The 22655-nt window shown below is 43.7% G+C and overlaps 1 protein-coding gene across 1 annotated transcript in view; it reads right to left on the bottom strand.

Moving 5' to 3' along the window:
* The window catches only part of LOC122926271 (stabilizer of axonemal microtubules 1-like), a 46282-nt gene extending 30527 nt beyond the window's left edge, over nt 1–15755 (bottom strand). Inside the window, exons 1-4 of the mRNA XM_044277645.1 lie at nt 15664–15755; nt 14118–14227; nt 3076–3215; nt 2727–2949 (exon numbers count right to left, since the gene is read on the bottom strand). Coding sequence (XP_044133580.1) covers nt 2727–2949; nt 3076–3215; nt 14118–14227; nt 15664–15710 — 520 coding nt within the window. The 5' untranslated portion in view covers nt 15711–15755. The remainder of the gene's footprint in view (nt 1–2726; nt 2950–3075; nt 3216–14117; nt 14228–15663) is intronic.
* Between the last annotated feature and the right edge of the window lie 6900 nt (nt 15756–22655).

Here is a 22655-nt window from a genome sequence, read left to right on the forward strand (position 1 = left end):
ATAAAAACACAGCTCTCAGTGGAGTGAATGTCTCTTCAGCTGCTGTTTCTGGCGAATAAGGATTCTAGCAGCTCCTGCTAGGGGAATTCCCAGACAGGCTGTGTGTGAGGCTGGCTGTGATTGGTGAAAACTCTTGCTGTGTGAGAGGCTGGCTTTGATTGGTCTAGACTTATGCCCAGCAACAACAGATTAACACTATGCTTTCGGTTGTTTCTGCTGTGCCACTGACACCTTACATTACAAAATTAATCTTAAAGGCATATTATCTTTTTCTGCTTCTGTGAACACAAAATATAACAGTTATATGACATCCAAAACATGATGTCACAGTAAATAACTCTGCTTTTGTCTTTAACTTATAAACATAAGAACTGTATTAAGGCTATTGACAGGTCTAGCTGTATACACATATAAGCTATGCTAGCAACCTAGGACAGGTCCTAGCTGGCCAGCTACAGGGTGCTTTGATGCCATGTGGCGGATCATGCTGGTGGTCGTGAGGTTGCTAGTGTTCACGTCCCTGCTCACTTTGGTACGGCACAAGGTTGCAAATGTCAATTCTTTTATCGTCTGAAAAAAGCACCAGACTGCGGAACACCTACCGCTTGGCAAGCGAGATTGCTGCAAGGATGTGCTCCGGGGAACAGTTGCCGGCCTGTGTGGTGTGGCCCGCCATCTCCCTTTTGCCACCCCACTGCCTCTTCAAGCCTGTTGAGGTGCTGCAGATTCTTCCCCCTCTGTACTGCTGTCCTCGCTCGGCTTGCCACCTTCCCAGGTTGGGTCATTGACTTCATCGTCCAGCACCTCCTCTTCCACTTCCTCACTCTGGTCATCCTCCTGATTTGTTGACCTAACAACAACCTCAGTTATTCACAACTGTGTCTCATCCTCATCATGAGCCTCTTGAGACACTAATTGCGGTTAACTTATTGGCAACTGTGTCTCATCATCATCCACCTCGTGAAACACTAATTGCCGTTCCCCACCATCATCTTCTTATGACTGTGGATGCTCCAGAGTTTGGGAATCAGGGCACAAGATCTCCTCATGTCCCTCTTCAAGCGGGCTTGGCAAGAGGCCCAAATCAAGTAATGACGATGAAAACAGCTCCTCTGAATATCTGAGTGTGGGAACACTTGTTTGCCAAGACTCTCCATGGTGGGTGGAAGGAGTATCAGGGTGAGGATTCTGTTGACCAGACTCTTGGCTACTGAGACTGGACTTTGTGGAAGAAAGGGTTGTGCTTAACCGACTGGAAGCATTATCTGCTGCAATCCAACCGACCACCTGGTCGCACTGGTCTGACTTCGGGAGTGGTTTCCTGCGCCGCCCTGCAAACTGGGACATGAAGCTAGGTATCGTGGATGAGTGTGTTTCTTGTGCTCTGGCAGCAGGCACAGTTCCATTGCGCCCAGGGCCACGGCCTCTGCGTGCACCATCAGCAACACGGCCACGTCCTCGTTCCTTACTGCTCACTTTGCGCATATTAAATGGTATATATGCTTGCAAGTATGTCACACGTACAGTAGCGCAGGTTTTGTAAGTGTATGCGCAAATAAAGTACACAGAATGCCACAGATATTTTTAGGATGCGCACACGTCAAACAGGAGGTATAGCGCAAGTAATGTTGCTGTCACCACCGCCTAATAAAAAATGACACTGAATTAATGTCACTGATATTTAGGTTGTACAAACGTTATACAGAAGGTAGTGAGCAAGTAATGTCGCTGTCACCACCGCTTAATAAAAAATTACGAATGTCACTGATATTTAGGATGCACAAACGTTATACAGGAGTGCAGGTAATGTCGCTGCCACCAGCAGCAAAAAAATTAGACTGAATTTCACTGATATTTCTTATACGCAAACGTTACACAGGAGATGTAGCGCATGTAATGTAACTGACACCGTCTACAGAAAAAGTACACTCGATGTCACAAATATTTTTAGGCTGCGCACACGTTACACAGGAGATGTAGTGCAGATAAAAATATATACTGCTGCCACACACAATAGTCCTTAAAAGGATTTTTGGGTCTATAACAAGTATAAAAACTAAAATATTGCTATTTCACTTCCTACACTCTCTCTCCCTTCAGCTCTCCAGCTATCCCTGACTAATACTGAGCCAAACTGGTGTCATCGGGTGCTATATAGCACCCGATGACCCGTTCCGGCCAGCTAATCACTGTAATGCCAGCAGCCAACATGGCTACGGCATTACAGTGAATGGCAGTACTTACCTGCACGTTTATTGGCTGCGTAGCAGCCAACAAACGTTCGGGAAGGAGACTAGAGCATCCCACTTCAGCACACGCGGTATGCGGCCGAACACAGCCATGTGCCGAGCATCGCGATGCTCGAGCCGAACTAGTGTTTGGCCGAGCATGCTCGCCCAACACTAGTCTTTAGCTGTCAAGCTCACATGTAACAGATCAGCCAGTTTCATAAGTACAAAACTGCTGACAGATGCCCTTTAAGTCACTTCGTTTAAATGCCCCATAATCTTCACTGTGTATGTATTTTACATTGTGCCTCATACAGACATTCTAGAACTAGGGGTTACCATATTCTTTAGGAGCCATCTGTAGCGATCGGGTCTTTTTTATGAAGCTACCAGATACCCAACCCCTGGGCAGTTCTGTCTCAGAAATGTGAGGTCTTTTTGTATGGTATGCCACTTGCACCAGTAGTTTGGGGCACAGAACACTGGCAATCTTGGTACCTGCAAGTGTTGGCAGTTCTCCATACTGCGGCGGGCGCTCTGTTTTCCATTGCTTGTACTGTTCCTTGTTCGTCGTGCTGTGTTGGAGACTCGAAGCGGGTAACGGGCGCAGGTTATCGGGGGGACGAGTTGGCATAGTTCTTTCTGCCTCTTTGGGAGGATAGTGAAGGCCGTAAACTGTCTGGCTGATCAGGGGCTCCTCTGGGCTCTGGTAGTAGCCATCCTACGTATAAAAAGAAGAGTACGTCTCTTACCAGATCTCCTGCCAGTAAAGACCTCCTCCTGGTATAGAGAAAACTGTTTGCACAGTATATTATATACGCATCTGTGGAAGAATAATCAGACTTACGGGAGGTATATAGGGCTTGGGTCTTCCTTCTATGGGCTTTGGTATGAATTCAGTCCTCTGTGTGGTAACCAAGTTCATAGGTGGTAGGTTGCGAGGAACAGGAGTATAGAGGGGTCTCTTACTGCTTCTCAGAGGCACATCTGTGAGAAGAACAGTACCATTTGGTCATATAACACATACCTATTGTTTAGGCCAGTGCAATACAGCGATAAACTGCAGGAGATTACAGGAGCTGCTGCTGCAGATTTCCATTGGTGGTGCATCGACAGCAAAACTGCACCAATTTTATTTGTCTATTTAAAGGGTTTTCTCCCACAAAACATATTCTACATTTTTCAAACCCAAACATAGATCTGAACACTTTTGTAATTGCATGTAGTCAAAAATGTATTATAGCCAAGTTATTTAATAAAATGTATCGGTATAACGCCACCTGCTGTCTCTTCTTTTCCATCTCACTGAGCTGGTCGCACATGCTCAGTTTAAATTCTTCAACTGTCACCAGCCATATATTCAGTTCGAATCTGTGGCAGTTACAAGGAGAGCGCTGCAGTAGGAAGGACACACCCCCTGGGAAAGGACAGGTCCCTTGAGCTACCAGGCTAAAGAGAATCTAGCAGAGCAATCGGAGCAATGAATGGGGAGATCTCTTGACCCATGTGTGGTACAGGACGCACCGGCCTCTCCATAACGTCGGCGCATCCAGCACCAGTTCTAAATGTAAGACAGCTTCCGAGCTGTCTTACATGGGTGGCAGAGGACACATTTCTTGAAACCGTATAATCTTAATTAATATATAATTAAAACAAGAGACAAATCAGTGTGGAATAAATAGGCCGTGTTGCTTTATTTGGGGTTTTACCAAGTTATCATACCAATTAATCAAAATACTGAATTAATAAATATCAATAAATAATCCAACCATAAAATATAAATAATTGAATAAATACTTAAATCTCATTAACTTATGGACCATTAAGTCTGGGTGACCGATCACCCCCAAACTTGCAACACGACATTAAAAATGGGAGGGAGGGCGGGGCGCTGCTCCTTGAAGGGTGCTCCACTGGAACTGACAGCTAGATACCTGTGCGCTGTCACCTTTATTCACCTGGATTCCCGCTCAAATTGACAGCTGCCAATCAGCTGTCCAGCATTTCCCGCTTTAGAAACAGCTGGCCAATCCTGACAGCTGATCAAAGCGTCCCGTTACCAGGCAGATCACTAGGGGAACCAGCCAAAACCGGATTCCTGTCAGCAAAACCTAGAATTGAAATATAAGACAAAACAAGGGGGGGGGGGGGGGAGAGAAATCCCACCACAGCCTCATTCACCAAAAACCCATTTTATTGCCTCAAAATTAAAGCCACTGCCCCTGCCACCATGTGTCCCCCAAGCTATACGCTCTGGGGGGGGCCCCTTCATTCAGACCTTTTTCTACACCTGGCATGAGCGGGGCGAGGTCTAACCGTTGCACATCCATCCGCACCTGAAATACACCTAATTTAGGCATATTTCAGTATAATAAATGACCCCCTATATGATGTCCAATTTTCATTTTTTTTACATCAATCATGGCATAACCCCTTTAACCTCTTAAGGACATGCCCTTGTGCCCTGGTACTTAAGGACACAGGGCGTACATGTACGCCCTGTGTATTTCTGATCACTGCCGTGCGGCTGGCAGTGATCGGAACGCGGTGCCTGCTCAAATCATTGAGCAGGCACCTAGGCTAAATGCGCGGGGGGGTCCCGTGACCCCCCCATGTCGGCGATCGCGGCAAACCGCAGGTCAATTCAGACCTGCGGTTTGCTGCGATTTCTGCAGTTTCTGATCCCCGCGGTCCCTGACCACGGGGATCAGAAACTTTAGGATTCCAAAAATGTTCCTGCATCCCTCCCCCCTGCACCCCTGAGTTATTTGAGCACGGTGGGAGGTGCAGGGGGAGGGTTGCGGGCGGTGCGGGAGGCGGGCGGTGCGGTAGGCGGGATCGCGATCCCCCGCCCGCCTCCCCTTGAATAATCATTGGTTTCTAGTGGGTATACCAGGGTGCCAGCATTGCTGGCACCCTGGTATAAACGGCTGACATCTGTGCTGCGATGTCAGCCGTTTAACCCTTTCCATACCGCGGTCCGTACGGACCGCTGTATGGAAGAGGTTAACAGCGCAGGGAGCTCCCTCCCTCTCCCATCGGGGGGCTGCTGTGCCTTTGCAGCCCCCCGAATGGAGAGGGAGAGAGCTCCCAGGCAGCCCCCCCAGAGCCCCGTCCTTACCCTTCCCCGTCTGCGCAGTTCTGACCATAACTGAGCAGACGGGGAAGGTTCCCATGGCAACAGGACGCCTTCTCAGGCATCCTGCTGTCCATGGTGCTGAACAGATCTGTGCTGAAAGGCATAGATCTGTTCAGACAAAGTGTAAAATACAGTAAAGTACTATATATTGTACTGTACTGTATTATACAGACATCAGACCCACTGGATCTTCAAGAACCAAGTGGGTCTGGGTCAAAAAGAAAATCAAAAAACACATTTATCACTGATTAAAAATAAAAAAAATTAAATTCCCTACACATGTTTGGTATCGCCGCGTCCGTAACGACCTGATCTATAAAACGGTCATGTTACTTTACCCAAACGGTGAATGCCATAAAAATAAAAAATTAAAAACTATGATGAAATTGAAATTTTGCCCACCTTACTTCCCAAAAAAGTTAATAAAAGTGATCAAAAAAGTTGTATGTACTCCAAAATTGTAACAATCAAACCGTCATCTCATCCCGCAAAAATCATACCCTACCCAAGATAATCGCCCCAAAACTGAAAAAACTATGGCTCTTAGACTATGGAAAAACTAAAACATGATTTTTTTTGTTTCAAAAATGAAATCATTGTGTAAAACTTACATAAATAAAAAAAAGTATACATATTAGGTATCGCCGCGTCCGTATCGACCGGCTCTATAAAAATATCACATGACCTAACCCCTCAGGTGACCACCGTAAAAAAAAAAAAAAAAGGTGTAAAAAAAGCAATTTTTTGTCATCTTACTTCACAAAAAGTGTAACAGCAAGCGATCAAAAAGTCATATGCACCCCAAAATAGTGCCAATAAAACCGTAATCTCATCCCGCAAAAAATGAGACCCTACTTGAGATAATCGCCCATAAACTGAAAAAACTATGGCTCTTAGACTATGGAGACACTAAAACTTTTTTTTGTTTTAAAAATTAATTCATTGTGTAAAACTTACATAAATAAAAAAAATTGTATACATATTAGGTATCGCCGCGTCCGTGACAACCTGCTCTATAAAATTACCACATGATCTAACTGGTCAGATGAATGTTGTAAATAACAAAAAAAAAAAAACGGTGCCAAAAAAGCTATTTCTTGTTACCTTGCCGCACAAAAAGTGTAATATAGAGCAACCAAAAATCATATGTACCCTAAACTAGTACCAACAAAACTGCCACCTTATCCCGTAGTTTCTAAAATGGGGTCACTTTTTTGGAGTTTCTACTCTAGGGGTGCATCAGGGGGGCTTCAAATGGGACATGGTGTCAATAAAACCAGTCCAGCAAAATCTGCCTTCCAAAAAACGTATGGCATTCCTTTCCTTCTGCGCCCTGCCGTGTGCCCGTACAGCAGTTTACGACCACATATGGGGTGTTTCTGTAAACTACAGAATCAGGGCCATAAATAATGAGTTTTGTTTTGCTGTTAACCCTTGCTTTGTAACTGGAAAAAAAATATTAAAATGGAAAATCTGCCCAAAAAGTGAAATTTTGAAATTGTATCTCTATTTTCCATTAAATCTTGTGCAACACCTAAAGGGTTAACAAACTTTGTAAAATCAGTTTTGAATACCTTGAGGGGTGTAGTTTCTTAGATGGGGTCACTTTTATGGAGTTTCTACTCTAGGGTTGCATCAGGGGGCTTCAAATGGGACATGGTGTAAAAAAAACAGTCCAGCAAAATTTGCCTTCCAAAAACCGTATGGCATTCCTTTCCTTCTGCGCCCTGCCGTGTGCCCGTACAGCAGTTTACGACCACATATGGGGTGTTTCTGTAAACTACAGAATCAGGGCCATAAATAATGAGTTTTGTTTTGCTGTTAACCCTTGCTTTGTAACTGGAAAAAAAATATTAAAATGGAAAATCTGCCAAAAAAGTGAAATTTTGAAATTGTATCTCTATTTTCCATTAAATCTTGTGCAACACCTAAAGGGTTAACAAACTTTGTAAAATCAGTTTTGAATACCTTGAGGGGTGTAGTTTCTTAGATGGGGTCACTTTTATGGAGTTTCTACTCTAGGGTTGCATCAGGGGGGCTTCAAATGGGACATGGTGTCAAAAAAACTGTCCAGCAAAACCTGCCTTCCAAAAACCATATGGCACACCTTTCACTCTACGCCCCGCTGTGTGGCCGTACAGCAGTTTACGGCCACATATGGGGTGTTTCTGTAAACTGCAGAGTCAGGGCAATAAAGATACAGTCTTGTTTGGCTGTTAACCCTTGCTTTTTTAGTGGAAAAAAATTGGTTAAAATTTAAAATTAGGCAAAAAAATGAAATTCTCAAATTTCATCCCCATTTGCCAATAACTCTTGTGCAACACCTAAAGGGTTAATGAAGTTTGTAAAATCAGTTTTGAATACCTTGAGGGGTGTAGTTTATAGAATGGGGTCATTTTTGGGTGGTTTCTATTATGTAAGCCTCGCAAAGTGACTTCAGAGCTGTAGTGGTCCCTAAAAATTTGGTTTTTGGAAATTTCTGAAAAATTTCAAGATTTGCTTCTAAACTTCTAAGCCTTGTAACATCCCCAAAAAATAAAATATCATTCCCAAAATAATTCAAACATGAAGTAGACATATGGGGAATGTAAAGGCATCACAATTTTTAGGGGTATTACTATGTATTACAGAAGTAGAGAAACTGAAACTTTGAAATTTACAAATTTTTCCAAATTTCAAAGTTTCAGAACGGCCTGGATAAGTCAAAGTGTTTTAAAGTTATCAGCACTTAAAGTGACTCTGGTCAGATTTGCAAAAAATGGCCTGGTCCTAAGGTGTAAAAAGGCTGTGTCCTTAAGGGGTTAAGAGGCGTGTGCAACGTACTCCACCAGACTTCTGACTAAGGCCTCATGCACAAAAATGTATTTTGTTTCAGAGTCCGTTTCGTTTTTTTTGCGGATAGGATGTGGACCCATTCATTTCAATGGGTCTGCAAAAATTGCGGACAGCACACCATGTGCTGTCCGCATCCGTTTGTCCATTCCGTAGACCTGCAAAAAGATAGAACAAGTCCTATTCTTGTTCGTTTCGCAGACAAGGATAGGCATTGTTACAATGAATCAGCAAAAAAATACGGATGCAATACGGGTGCCAAATGGATTTCATCCGAATTTTTTGCGGATCCGTGTTTAGCGGACCGCAAAACACATACGGTTGTGTGAATGTAACCTAAGACTGGTATCTGAAACATGGCATCTTAATAATTCTGCCTCATATTCTTTACTGTTGTGGAGAAGCCGGCGCTCAGCCTGCTGTCACATGGTGCGGGGATGTGATGGTACATGTCATTAGTAAAACAAAAAATGGGGGAGATTTATCAAAATTGATGTAAAGAAAAACTGGCCTAGTTGTCCATAGCAACCAATCAGATTCTACCTTTCATTTTTCAGAGCTCCTTTGGAAAATGAAAGGTTGAATCTGATTGGTTGCTATGGGCAACTAAGCCAGTTTTCCTTTAGGCCTAGTTCACATATCGGCATTTGATCAGTGATTTCCAACACACAATAGGACCAGATCTTTCCCTTTCCCCTACTTTTTCTCTCTGTAGATTTCACTCCTGGTTTTGGTTCACAATCAATGATGGAAAGCACTAATGTGTGAACTAGGCCTTACACCAGTTTTGATAAATCTCCCCAATGTGTCTCCATATGAAATCAGACGCACATGGAGGTGCATTATGGGTACCATATGACATGTCCTTGCCTCACAGAGCCATGAAACACCATGTGCTTGATGCCTAAGGCGAATTTCTATGGCTGGATAGGAACAAGAAGCAGCCAGTAATTTTATTCATTGGCAGGGAACGTTCAGCTATGACAGATTTCATCTGCCCTCCATATTTCAGACGCCCGCTTTCCTAATGTTATAGCCAGGAATAGAAGATAGAAAGAAATAATATGCATACAAAACAGAAAATACGGATTAATTTGCATTTTGCACCCTAAGGTCCTCTTTCCAATTTACTTGGCAGTATATGGCGTACATCTGCAACAATTGTCTTCTGCTTTGTGCCGCTAACGAACCTGTTATCAAGATTAGCATATGAAATGCCCATCTTTAGTAAATGTGGCCCCGACGCATCTATCCTGAGAGCAAACCTTAGGCACTAACATAAAAAGGGTAATTTAGAGATTTGGATTAATCATTATTTTCCATGGGCATTGCCAGTCCTGGGCAGAACGTCCATGTGCCAATCCTCCGGTTATGAGTGATGCCTTGTTTTAGGAAAAATATAAAACGTGGCATAATGGTAATTTCATAGGTAATTCGTACCTATGAAACTGACCTCTTACATGTGAGCTTGGCAGCTGAAGGCATCTGTGTTGGTCCCATGTTCATATGCAAATGAGCCTCTAGGAGCAACGGGGGCGTTTTCATTACACCTAGAGGCTCTGCTCTCTCTGAAACTGCTGCGTTCTTTGCACTTTGATTGACTTTGATCCCTTAGTGACCACCGATATGCCTTTTTATGGCGGACCTGTGTAAGAGCTGCGGGAAGCGGTGGCCCAACTCTCACATGAGAGCCGCACTCCTGCTCTAACAGCCCGGACCAGCAGGATAATCCCTCCATTTTCACCCAGGCAACACCTCTGACTTTGGCCATTTTTGGGAGATCCGGTGACGTACCAGGCTCTCCATGGGGCTGCCAGGAAGCCCGGTGACATCACCAGAACTGATGGGCCGGTTTAGCGCTACCCTAGCCAGTAAAATGGCTAGGGCAGCGCTAAAGCCCTCCCATCAGAGCCGGTGATGTCACTGAACACACTGCCGGGCAGAAGCTTCCGCCCGGCAGTGTGTTAAACAAAAGAGCCTGTGCCCTGCGCGATCTAGTGCAGGGCAAGGGAGCGCATCGGAGCATGAGATGCTCCGATGCTAGCCTCAGGGGTGCTGCCTGGGTGAAAATAAGGGTATGTTCGGGTTCAGCTCTGAACCCGGACAACCCCTTTAAGTGGTATAAAAAAAGCTTTTTTACATTGAAAATACGCATTTCAATGAAACAAATTGCAAAAAACAAAACAAAAACAAAACAACTCCATAGAAAGAAAAATAAAAAAGTTATAGGTCTTGGGCTTTCTTTTGTTTTTTGCAATTTGTTTCATGCAAAAAGATTTTCTTCTTTTTAAAAAAGGGGTTTTATTGAACAAAAGTTGGAAAACAGAAAGAAAAAAAAACATATGTATTTGGTATCGCTGTAATCGCACTGACCCAGAAAATAAAGATATGTTATTTATACTAAAAAATAAACGCCGTAAAATTTATAAGGGACAGGTGTGATGACGTTCATGCTGCATAGTCCTGTCAATCAGAGTGCAGAGGGCGCAGCAGTTGCACAGAGAGCGGAGCCTCTAGGTCAGTGGTGACTCTAGGAACAATATATAGGGGGGGCACAAAGATACCACAGTCAAAAATGGGGGGGCAAAAACAAAATAAGTATATAGAAATAAGATTACAAAATACGAGAGAGTTGCGGTCTGCAGGGATACAGTTATAATAAAACAATTTACTTACAAAAGAAGCTGTTCAGTCGTCTGCTGTGCCGTCCTCTGCTTGCTTCCGCGGATTCTTTCCCCTTCTTTCTGTCTCTCGTCAGTGCACAGGCGCACTGTTATGGTGGATCTGTGGAAGACACACTGTTATTGGGGCATCTGTGGATGACACATTATGCCTCTCATTAGCCCTCATTATGCCTCTCATTAGCCCCCATATCAGCCCTTATGCCTCATTAGCCCCATTATTCTTCTTATTAGCCCCATTAGCCCCCATTATGCCTCATTAGCCCACATTATGCCTCATTAGCCCACATTATGCCTCTAATTAGCCCCATTATGCCTCTTATTAGCCCCCATATGCCTCCAATTAGCCCCATAGACCCCATATACCTCCAATTAGCCCCATATGCCTCCAATTAGCCCCCATATGCCTCCAATTAGCCCCAATTAGCCCCCATATGCCTCCTATTAGCCCCCAATTAGCCCCTATATGCCTCCAATTAGCCCCCATATGCCTCCAATTAGCCCCCATATGCCTCCAATTAGCCCCCAATTAGCCCCCATATGCCTCCAATTAGCCCCATAGACCCCATATGCCTCCAATTAGCCCCCATATGCCTCCAATTAGCCCCCATATGCCTCCTATTAGCCCCCATATGCCTCCTATTAGCCCCCATATGCCTCCTATTAGCCCCATATGCCTCCTATTAGCCCCCAAATATGCCTCCAATTAGCCCCCAAATATGGCTCCAAATGCCCCCATATGCCTCCAATTAGCCCCCAAATATGCCTCCAATTAGCCCCCAAATATGCCTCCAATTAGCCCCCAAATATGCCTCCAATTAGCCCCATATGCCTCCAAATGCCCCCATATGCCTCCTATTAGCCCCCATAATGCCCCCAGCAGCCACATTTTTTATAAAATAAAATAAAAAAACACTTACCTCTCCTGCTCCTGGACGGACGCCGCCTGCCATTTTCTCCCTCCTCAGTCGACTGTGCTCTAAACTGGCGCGCACAGCGTGAGGTCACAGAGCGACCTCACGCTGTGCGCAGCCCTGCACAGCCGACAGCCGAGGACCAGGAAGTGGTAAGTACAGAGCGTTCACCACTTCCATAATGGAAGCGCTCATTAGTATTCACTCGGGGGAATCAGCGGGGGGGCACCCGGGGGGGCAAGGAACAACATCGGGGGGGCAAGGAACAACATAGGGGGGGGCAATTGCCCCCCCTCGCCCCTCTCTAGCGACGCCACTACTCTAGGTGTAACGGTTACACCCTGTCATGGTCTTACCTCCTTGCTGTTCCCTTCGTTTGACATGTGCTGGCGGCCATCTTGGTTTCTGGGTTTTCTTGTAGCCTCCCACCCTGCGGCTCCTCCTTCCCACTGGGAGGAGCTGGATGCCTAGCTCATATATATAGGAGGTCTGTGGCTTCAGTTCCTTGCTTGGTCCTCCTGTGTTCACATGCTTCCAAGACTGCTGCTGCTTCTGGTTCCTGATCCTGGCCTCGTCTGACTACCCCGTTGGTTCCTGATTCCGGCTTCGTCTGACTACCCCGTTGGTTCCTGATCCTGGCTTCGTCTGACTACCCTTCTGGTTCCTGACCTCTGTCTCCGCAAGACCCTGCTTCGGTTTAGCCATCCGTTTGGACTTTGCTTACGGCTTGCTCTTCAATAAAACCTTCTTATTTTCCACTTATCTCTTGTTGTACGTCTGGTTCATGGTTCCTTGACACACCCCTGTTGCTCCTAGTGGCTCATTTGCATATATTAAAACCTAATTTTTCTCAGTAATGCGGGCACATATGAACATGGGACCAACACAGATGCCTTCAGCTGCCAAGTGCACATGTAACAGGTCAGCCAGTGTCATAGGTACAAAACTGCTGACAGATGCCCTTTAAAGCTGGGGATACCCGTAGGCGTCATACTAATTAATCAAACCAATTTAGGACTGAAGATCAAGTCTGTAAATGAGACAATAATGGAATAATGGATCAGAATCAGAAACAGCGCCCCCCCCCCAAAAAAAAAAAAAAAAGATCCAATGATCTTAATACTGAACATAAGGCTTACACATTGCGTTATGTAACTTTATTTAACTGGAAAAAAAAAAGTAAAAAAAAAGTCATAAAAAGTAGAACAAGTGGTTTAAAAAATATGGCACTCAGCATATTTCTCAATGTATTTACACCAGACAACTGAATAAATACACTGAGAAATTCCACCTCCCATACAAAATCACTGTTCAGATAAAATATTACAAAATTGGCTGCCTACCGCTACCACTAGGGGGAACTCAATACATAGGAAGTTATACAGTTACCATTGACTGCAATGGAAACTGTAATAATCTCTAGCTCCCCCTAGTGGCAGCTGCAATAAATGCATTGTTTTTATGTTGGGAAGAAAAGTAACAGTTGCATTGTCTGCCTCCATACGCCACTACTTCTTGCAACTTTTCAAAAGTGTGAAGAAAAGGGACAGAGCTTAGAAGGAGGGGTGTGGCCTTCAACTGAATTTACTATCGTTTACACCAGATACTGCTGTAAATTGTAGCTAAAATCTATGCCAGCTCTTAACGGAAAGCCAGATGATGGCTTCTTAAAGGGGGTTATGCCATAACTGATGTAAACAATGAAAAGCAGACATCATATAGTGCACGACGATACCTTTCTAACAAAGCGAGAACCAGCCCTGTACCTCACATGGATCCAGAGATTTCCACATCCACTGCTCCAATTGCTGTGCTTGGTTCTTTTCAGACTGGCAGCTCAGGGGGCATGCCCCTTCTACTGCAGCTCAGCGGGCATGCCCATTCTGTTGCATCTCTCTCCCTGTAACTGTCACAGAACATATAGCTTGTGACAGTTGAAGATTTAAACTGAGCACGTTCGACCAGCTCAGTAAGACGGACAAAAAATAGGTAAAGAACAAACAGCAGGTGGCGCTACACAGATACATTTTATCGAATAGCTCACTGACTATACTACATTATTAATCAGATGCAATTACAAAGTATTCAGATCCAGGGGCTGGTTTGAAAAATGTAGAATATGTTTTGGGACACATCCCCTTTAAACAAACTTAGCGCATCTTACTCCAGCACATTTTTTCCTAAGAAGGGCAAAGGAAATTCCCGTCTTAGTAAATCTGCCCCATTGTGTTGTGCCAATCTGCTGCGCTATTTCATACACAGGCACCTAGTAAAAAGTAACATACTAAAAGTGTTTTATATTATAAAGAACATCATCACTCACACTTTGGGACGTTGAACGTGGCCTTATAGTGCGAGATATAGCATTCACCATTGGTCCCTCTGGGCCGAACACGTTGCGTTTTTTTGCAGTCCTTGTGATGTTTGTGTCGACTGTAGGGATACATTACATACAAGAACACAATGGTTTACAAAGTGTGTACCCTCTATGTTCATTATATTCATCCAGGCAACCTCTGTGCCCTAACGTTATTCACGCAACTTATCCAAATGTACCGTAGTCGCACGGTATATCTTGGGTCAGCATCCTCCGGCACGCCAGGCGCCAGAGGTGTACACAGATCTCATAGGTGACGGTCCCCATAGCAAAATTTAGTATGGGCCCCCTGCACCAAAATGTTAATTAAAAAAAATTGTACTCACTATTGGATTCACCCACTTTGCCCGACATCTGTGTAGTAATATGTGGAACTGGTGCTTCATATATATGGTGCTCATTCTGGACACTGCATTTCTCGATGTATTTACACCAGACAAGTGGAATAAATACACCGATAAATTCTCCAGCTTCACTTCACATATTACAAAGCTGTCTGCCAGCAGCCACCACTAGGGGGAGCTCAGTGCATGGGAGTTTATACAGTTACCTTTGTCTGCAATGGAAGCTGAAATCATCTCCTTGCACTGAGCACCCCCTAGTGGCACTTGCATGAAAATGCAGTCTTTTTACATGGGGAACAGAAGAAAGAGCTCAGCATCGGGCACCCCCTGCCCGGGCTCCATAGCAGTTGCCTGGTCCTGGCCTCCACTGCAGGTACGCCACTGACTCCAGCTATTGTTATCCTATAACTCCCAGCATACAGTTATGCCCAACAGTTTTTGGAATTCCCACAGGAGTGAATGCTGGGAGTTGTAGTTTTTTAATAGCTGCTGTGGGGGAGATTGGCAACCCCTACAGTATATGCAGACATGTATGGGTGTGAATATACCCATAGACATATCAGCCTATTGTAGGTGTAGAGATCATTCACATGCACTTTTCCATCCCCGTGCATGGGTCTGGATGGGTAATCAGTATCAGATCAGTGGGGGTCCACCACCCAGCATCCCCCCATATCTTGTAAAAGCTGTAAACTATACAGAGGATGGAGCTAGAAGCAGAAGTTTCTTTCCCCTACGTAGCGTCCATGCAGGGAGCTAAGCTGACGGCTCCCTGAAACAGCTGGGGGGCCGGACCCCCACCGATCTGATATTGATGACCTATCCTGAGGATATAAGTGAATTGAGTGCGCCTTGTAATGATTTCTGGATTTCCAGTCGTGCAGTACGTAAACCTGCAGTCCTATGTAAAGCTACCAGTCACATCATGTCCTGACATCGTCAAATGACGAACACACCTCTGCTACATCTGCAAGCATTGTACACACGGGCATATCTTCCTACATATACGATGCTGCCTCAAGCAATTTGATAGACATTTTGGGACTTCTGCACAGTTGCACCGTACAGACATACCCTCTGATCACACTATATATAATATGACATATGTAACCACAAGCTAAATGCAGACATATTATCCGTCAGCTCACCCGCAGTCGCACAGCTCGCAGATACAAGAAACTGATGAAGGCTCCATGTCCCAGTGTCCCCTTATTGTGAGTGCAGGGATCCCTGTTTTGTGTTTCCATGGTCCCTGGGCTTCTCCTCCCCTCTCTGTAGAATATAAAAGCCGGTTTTACCAGTGGAGATTGAGGCAGCTTATTGTGCGGCCGGGAGCCTGTGGTTTGTGTACCTGACAACCTCCCAGCAAATAGTCGCACAGCACAATGGTCCAGGCGGAGCAGGGGATGTGGTACAGCCACAGGGTGCAGCGTCTGCCTCCCCTTATTAGGCTGAATCGCTGGGTTCACATACTTAAGATTCATGTTTGCAAGAAAAGCTCAGCAGCAGACAAATCACATACAAAACAGCGAGTTCTGCACACTTCTCCAAGGGCATTAGGTTTAGGGCTCATGCACACGACTGTATGTATTTTGCAGTCCGCAAAAAAATGGATCCGCAAAAAATACGGATGACGTCCATGTGCATTCTGTAATTTGCGGAACGGAACAGCTGGCCCCTGATAGAACACTCCTATCCTTGTCCGTAATGCAGACAATAATAGGATATGTTTTATTTTTTTGGCGGAACGTAAATACGGACATACGGAAATGGAATGCACATGGAGCAACTTCCGTTTTTTTTTGCGGACCCATTGAAATAAATGGTTGCATATACGGTCCGCCAAAAAAACGGAACGGACACGGAAAGAATATATACGTTCATGTGCATGAGCCCTTAGTGTTGAGCAAATCGAAGTCCACAAAGTGGACTTCAATCCACATTTCAGGGAAAATTACTTTGATTCTCTGGGCCAGTATGATTACAACTATACCACAAATATGTAGTTTTTCTTGAGTTTAATTACTGGAAAAAAATTAAACTTTGGGGAAAAAAATTCGAAACTTTTTTTATTTTTATGTATACGAAGCTGTATGAGGGCTCATTTTTTGAGTAACAGTCTGTAGTTTTTATTGACACCACTGGTATATGTGTGACTTTTTGGTCACTTTTTATTCCATTTTTTGGGGCAGGTAAAGTGACAAAAAAAAGGCAGAATCTGCGATTTTGATGCTTTTTTTCCCATTACATCATTCATTGTATGGGATAAATACTTTGATATTTTAATGGTATGGATGTTTTCGCACATGGTGATGCCTTTTTTAGATGTTTATGTATTTTTTTATTTTTATTTATAAATTTTTTGGTCATCAATATCTACCTTCTGGAAAACCTCTTTAATATAGTCGGCTACTTATTTATTCAGACCAGATTTCCTGTAACAGCTTTCCGTGCCATGATATACTATGCATACTCGCCATCTTTAAAGGGGTTATCTCATCTAAGACAATGGGGGCATATCTCTAGGATATGCCCCCATTGTCTGAAAGTTGTGGGTCCTACTGCTGAGACCTGCACCTACATCGAGAATGGAACCCCAAAAGTGGTGGAGAGCGCACTGCGAATGCATTTTTTAGCGCTGGCTCGGCTATTTTCTTTGGGCCCATAACAGTAAATGGGAGCGGTGACCATTCACTTCTGTAGGGAGAGCGCTTGGTGGTGGCTGAACCAGAGTCCTCCAGCCACCACTTTGCAGGGCTCAGTTTAGGAGATAGGTGAGGGTCCCAGTGGTGGGACAGACAATAAGACAATGGGGGCATATCTCAGATCAGACAACCCTTCTAAGAGGACCAACCCTCTAAAAGATCATTTTTCTTTGGCATTTATGGTCATCTCATTCCCTTTTTTAAAAAAAAATCTGAATCACTTTGGTTATCAGTAGGATCTGAAAATAGGGTCCAGTAGTGTTAACTCCCTGATGATGCTGTGGGAAACCATCAGTATGCAGGTTGCCGTTAATATATAATAGCGGGTTTGCGAAATGTGAAAATCCAGTTTGATATTCTAAAAGTTGAACTTTTTTTTAAAAAGTATTCATAAAGTACATAAATGGAAAAAATAATTCTAAATTGTTTTTTGTCTACAAATAAAATTACATTTTTGTTGCCACCAAATGGCACCCAGCCTCACGCTCTTGTTTTCACAGTCAATAATCACATTTTCCTGCCAAAATGCAATTATATTTGGCTGCTGACATTTACTTTTCTATAACCATATAGCAAAAACATTTTATGAATCCCAAAATAGACATAAGCAGCTTCTGCTCCGGTGTGCGCTGCTGCTGCTGAAGTTCATGTTGTCAGTTGCCATGGCGACACGGCGTGCCCCCCTCCTTCTCCTCGGGTCCTCGTTTTATTAGGGCTGTTTTACAGAAGGCTCCTGTGTCTTTCCTTTTAACCTGTTGCATGGCGCATGTCGTTATTATCTGTTCTGAGCCGAGAAAATGTCTTCAATTCATTTCTGCAATTGGTAAGATTATCTGCAACTTGTCTTAATGTTTCATGGCTTGAACATTACAATTACTAGACTGCAGGACCACAGGTAATGTCAAGACCCTATCCGATATTTCAGGATGAACCTAAAATGCACTCTAACCTTTACAGGTCAGCCTAATGTCACCTTCTCTAATCTTTTGAATGCACATGTCCAACTGTTCAATGTTTCAGTACTTTTTGCACAACTTTCTGTTCCCTAACAAGGAGCTTAACAGCAAAATTCACAACAGATGTTTTATCCACGAATCACCCAATACATTTCCTGGTTCAATTGCAATTGATATTTCACAGTCCTCCTCATCATGCTGTTCACATTTTGACATCATGAGACCAAGACAACACCTAACAATTGATCAACGATACCTCACCATTGTGAGGCTTTAAGCTGGATGTTCTCAGACGGAAGTGGCCACTGAGCTTAGAGTGTCACATAGTTTCATCAGCAGGTTGCAACAGAGATACAGAGAGGCTGGAAGAGTCACAGAAAGGCATAGAAGTGGACGTCCTTTGGCCACATGCCACACTGATGAGCGCTTCATTGTGAACCATGCCCTGCAGAACCGGATGAAGAATGCCACACAACTCCAGGCACATTTAAGGGAGATGAGAGGCACCCACGTGTCACATCAGACCGTTTGAAAATGTTTACATAAGCATGGTCTGCGTGCTAGATGACTTGCAAGGGTACATGACTACAGGCGTCATCATCTTGCATGGGCCAGGGAGCATCTACCCTGGACCAGGGACCAGTTGGCCTCCGCTGTTCACTGATGAAAGTCAATACACACTGAGAAGAAATGATGCCCGCCAACGATGTTGGACACGTCAAGGAGAGCGATGCTGAGCCACTGTTGTCACCAGATCAGAGCCTTTGGTGGTGGTGTTACAGTGTGGACAGGTGAGTCTAGTCAATACAGAACTGCCCTACTACCTGAATAACATCATTAATCCAGTCATTGTGCCTCTGCATGAACAACACAGGCCAAATTTCATCTTCATGAACGACAATGCGCCAGCTCATCGAGGTCGCATCATTAGGGAACAGCTGCTGGAGACTGGGGGACCTCAAATGGATAGTGTTGAGCACGAATATTCAAAAAGCTAATTTTTATCACGAATATCGCCACTTCGAGAATTCCTGAATATTTAGAATATAGTGCTATATATTCGTTATATTGAATATTCTGCATTTTTTTCTATCTGAACACATGATTCCTCTCTGCTTCTTGCTTGTGGGCCAATGAGAAGGAAGCAATGTCAAGTTCACAACAATACTTAGTGCACCAATCTTAAGTCAGACCTGCTAAAATGTGAAGTTGCACGTAGTGCGAAAAAATATTCTAATCACTGCCGATTAGTGCAATCGCGAATATAATGGAACACTTGACTCTATCTGCATATAAAGCTATTGTAATGTTCTGCCGTGCCAATAATTTTCTCCAGTCTCAGGAGAAACTCATGAAACTTCTAGCAGCTTGAAAAATGTAGCCAAAGTGACCCACTCCTGTATTTCGCGTTACGAATTCGCATTACGCGATTTTTACATTGTGAATATATACGACGAATATTCTACAAAATATTCATAAAATATATTGAATTTGAATATAGCCCCTGCCGCTCATCACTACAAATGGAGTGGCCTGTTCTTTCTCCAGACCCGAATCCCACTGAAAACCTATGGGATCAGCTGAGTCACCATCTAGGGGCTCGTAACTCTGTACCCCAGAACCTCAATGACCTGAGGGCCACTCTTTAAGAAGAATAGGATGCCATGCCTCAGCAGACAATAAGTCGACTTGTGAACATCAAGAGATTTCGTTGTCAAGCTGTAATTGATGCTCAAGGCCACATGACACTTTATTGAGAAATACCATTTTTTTTTTGCCTTTTGTTTCAATAAATTGTTTGAGATGAGGAAATAACCATTGCATGCTTCTACTTAAATGCCCAACCTTCATGATATAATATCCCTGTAGCGTGAACTTTTTACGTTGTCCAGAAATTTCACCTGAAAGCCAAATATCCCTAACTTTTTGTGAGTATATTTTGCAAGCATTCTTGCAAAAATCTTTTGTTCACAGCTTCCATCTACATGGGATTGCTAGGAATGTAGCAATAATGTTTCCAAAAAGTATAAATGTGTGCAAAGGAGAAAACTTTATCATGCCACCTATAAATAGTTACTAGGGATGAGCGAATCGACTTCGGATGAAAAGTCTGAAGTCGATTCGCAAAAAAAACTTTGTTCTAATACCGTACGGAGCAGGAGCTCCATATAGTATTAGAATGTATTGGCTCCGATGAGCCGAAGTTATTGCTTCACAAAGTCTCGTGAGGCTTTGCGTAATAACTTAATAAATGAATTTGTACTGTAAAAAAACATTGGTTCCAAATAGTACCTTGGAACAGAACCCGTTTTTTACAGTACAAATTAATTTATGAAGTTATTACGCAAAGTCTCACGAGACTTCGTGAAGCAATAACTTCGGCTCATTGGAGCCAATACATTCTAATACTATATGGAGCCCCTGCTCCGTACAGTATTAGAACAAAGTTTTATGCGAATCGACTTCGGATGCTTCAGCCTAGTAGCTACCCGATGTGACCTCTCCTGACATGTCTGTTTTACTAAGTACTTGCATTCCCCTTGTTAGGGTGGGTTCACATATATACGTTGTATATTCCATTCTATCCATTATAACAGGGTCAGAACGAAATTTAACATGAATTTAGGGACAGATTGCAAAACGGAACCCGTTAGTGGCATTCAGTTTTTCTCCGTCCTAACAGAGTTCTATGGGCACAAATAACAGTTCTGTCTTGTTCCGTTATGTAAAAGATAATCTACTGCCTTTTTTATTTCAGCGATTCCTGCAGATACAGCAGGGGCCGATGATCATTCTGGTGCAGCTCCTGTACCCACCCAATCAGAACGCGTACATGTATGTGGAGATGCAGCAAAAGACCACATACCCCCACGTACATGTACGTGGAAATACGCGAAGGGGTTTACAGTATAACTTGCATTGACGTATACTGTTTAATACTGTGTAACTGCATTTTCTATGTTTGTTGTGATATATATCCTGTTCATTTGCACTGTATTTTCACAGCACTGTGAAAAGGGTTAATGAATACTGAGAGACTTTTGGGACTAGCTAATAAAGAGAAGCTGGTAATTTATCACAGTTACCATAAGAGATAAAGAAGACTATGTTTTGGAGGAAAAAAGCCAGGCATTATTTACCACCAAAACCAGATGGACTGACCTTTTGAATGCCAGGTGCTGCTATGTTATGAAGATTTGTTTATGTCTGAAGATTTGTTTTTGACTGGAAAAACTGCTTTGTCATTGCCATTGAGTGTCACTGAAGCTGTAATGCAAGCCTATGAGAGACAGAAAGTGTATCTTTGTATTTGTTTGTGCGGAGTTTCTCCACTCCATCCTTCCCACTAGAAGGTTCTAGTTCAGCTAGAAACTGTATATAAAGAGAGCAGTCAGAGCCCCTAGTGTTCTGCAGTTAGGGACCGGTGCTTAGAAAAGGAGACTATGCCAGACTTTTGAGTGACCAGAAGACGACGCTGAGATGGGATATTCTGCCACAGACCTGGGCCACCAGCCTTCTGAGAGGGAGAGACAGACAGCTAGCTCAGACCTTTACTCAGCATAAAACCCTTCTTTTGCCTAGGAGGAGACTGGAGAAGCCAGCTCAGCGTCTTGCCTATATTGTTTTGCACTTGAGTTCCTCCAGTAAAGAAGCACACTGGTTTAATGCAGACCCTGACTCTCTGGACTTATTTCCCTTTTGGGGTGCACCACGCCTTACCATCCCTTCCGGAGAGCAGCAACACATGGTGACAACCTTGAAGGTGTCCAGGGGACCCAGTGTACCGTTGGGGCCACTCCAAAATAGGCCACTGCACTCCCATCTGGTAAAACCAATCTGGACCTTCGTTGCAGACTGCTAGCAATTTATTCATAAATTTCTAGTAGGAATAATAATGGAATGGCACAGCATTGAGTCATAAGAAAAGATCCTCCAGAATTATTACATCAGAGATGCAATTAGTTACTAAACAGATATGTCAGGAGAGGTGACAAGTTCATCTTTTAAAAGCCTTGAAAGATGAATAGCGATTTTAGCCAAGCTAGAGTCTTCTGCAAAAGGAAGAGGCAACTGTAGGCAGCTGTTTTAGGGTTCTCATCCCTTATAGTACACAGCAGGCTAATGGCGGGTTGGGCCCTGGAGAAAAGCTAATATGCATACTTTTTCCCATGGAGCCCTGCCTGTAGACTCCCTAGATCAGCGTATCTGCAAGGAGAAACATGATCACCACCTGAGAGCTACATCATAGGCATCTAAAGTGTGAAGATGTAGTTTCTGATCTTTTGGAATTCATTTTGTTTTTGGCCTGTGAAGCTCCCGGTTGTTGAATCTAGAGTTATACTTCATCTTTTCATAGTTTCATGTTTTGAGAATTTGGATTTTTTCTGAATCTGGAAATTGACCATTCCAGGGTCCGGAATAATAATGGATGAACAGAATATATACAGTGACCCTTGTACTATGCATTTATTGGCTTCA

This window comes from Bufo gargarizans, chromosome 2 (genome assembly GCF_014858855.1).
Source record: "Bufo gargarizans isolate SCDJY-AF-19 chromosome 2, ASM1485885v1, whole genome shotgun sequence".
Classification (NCBI taxonomy): domain Eukaryota; kingdom Metazoa; phylum Chordata; class Amphibia; order Anura; family Bufonidae; genus Bufo; species Bufo gargarizans.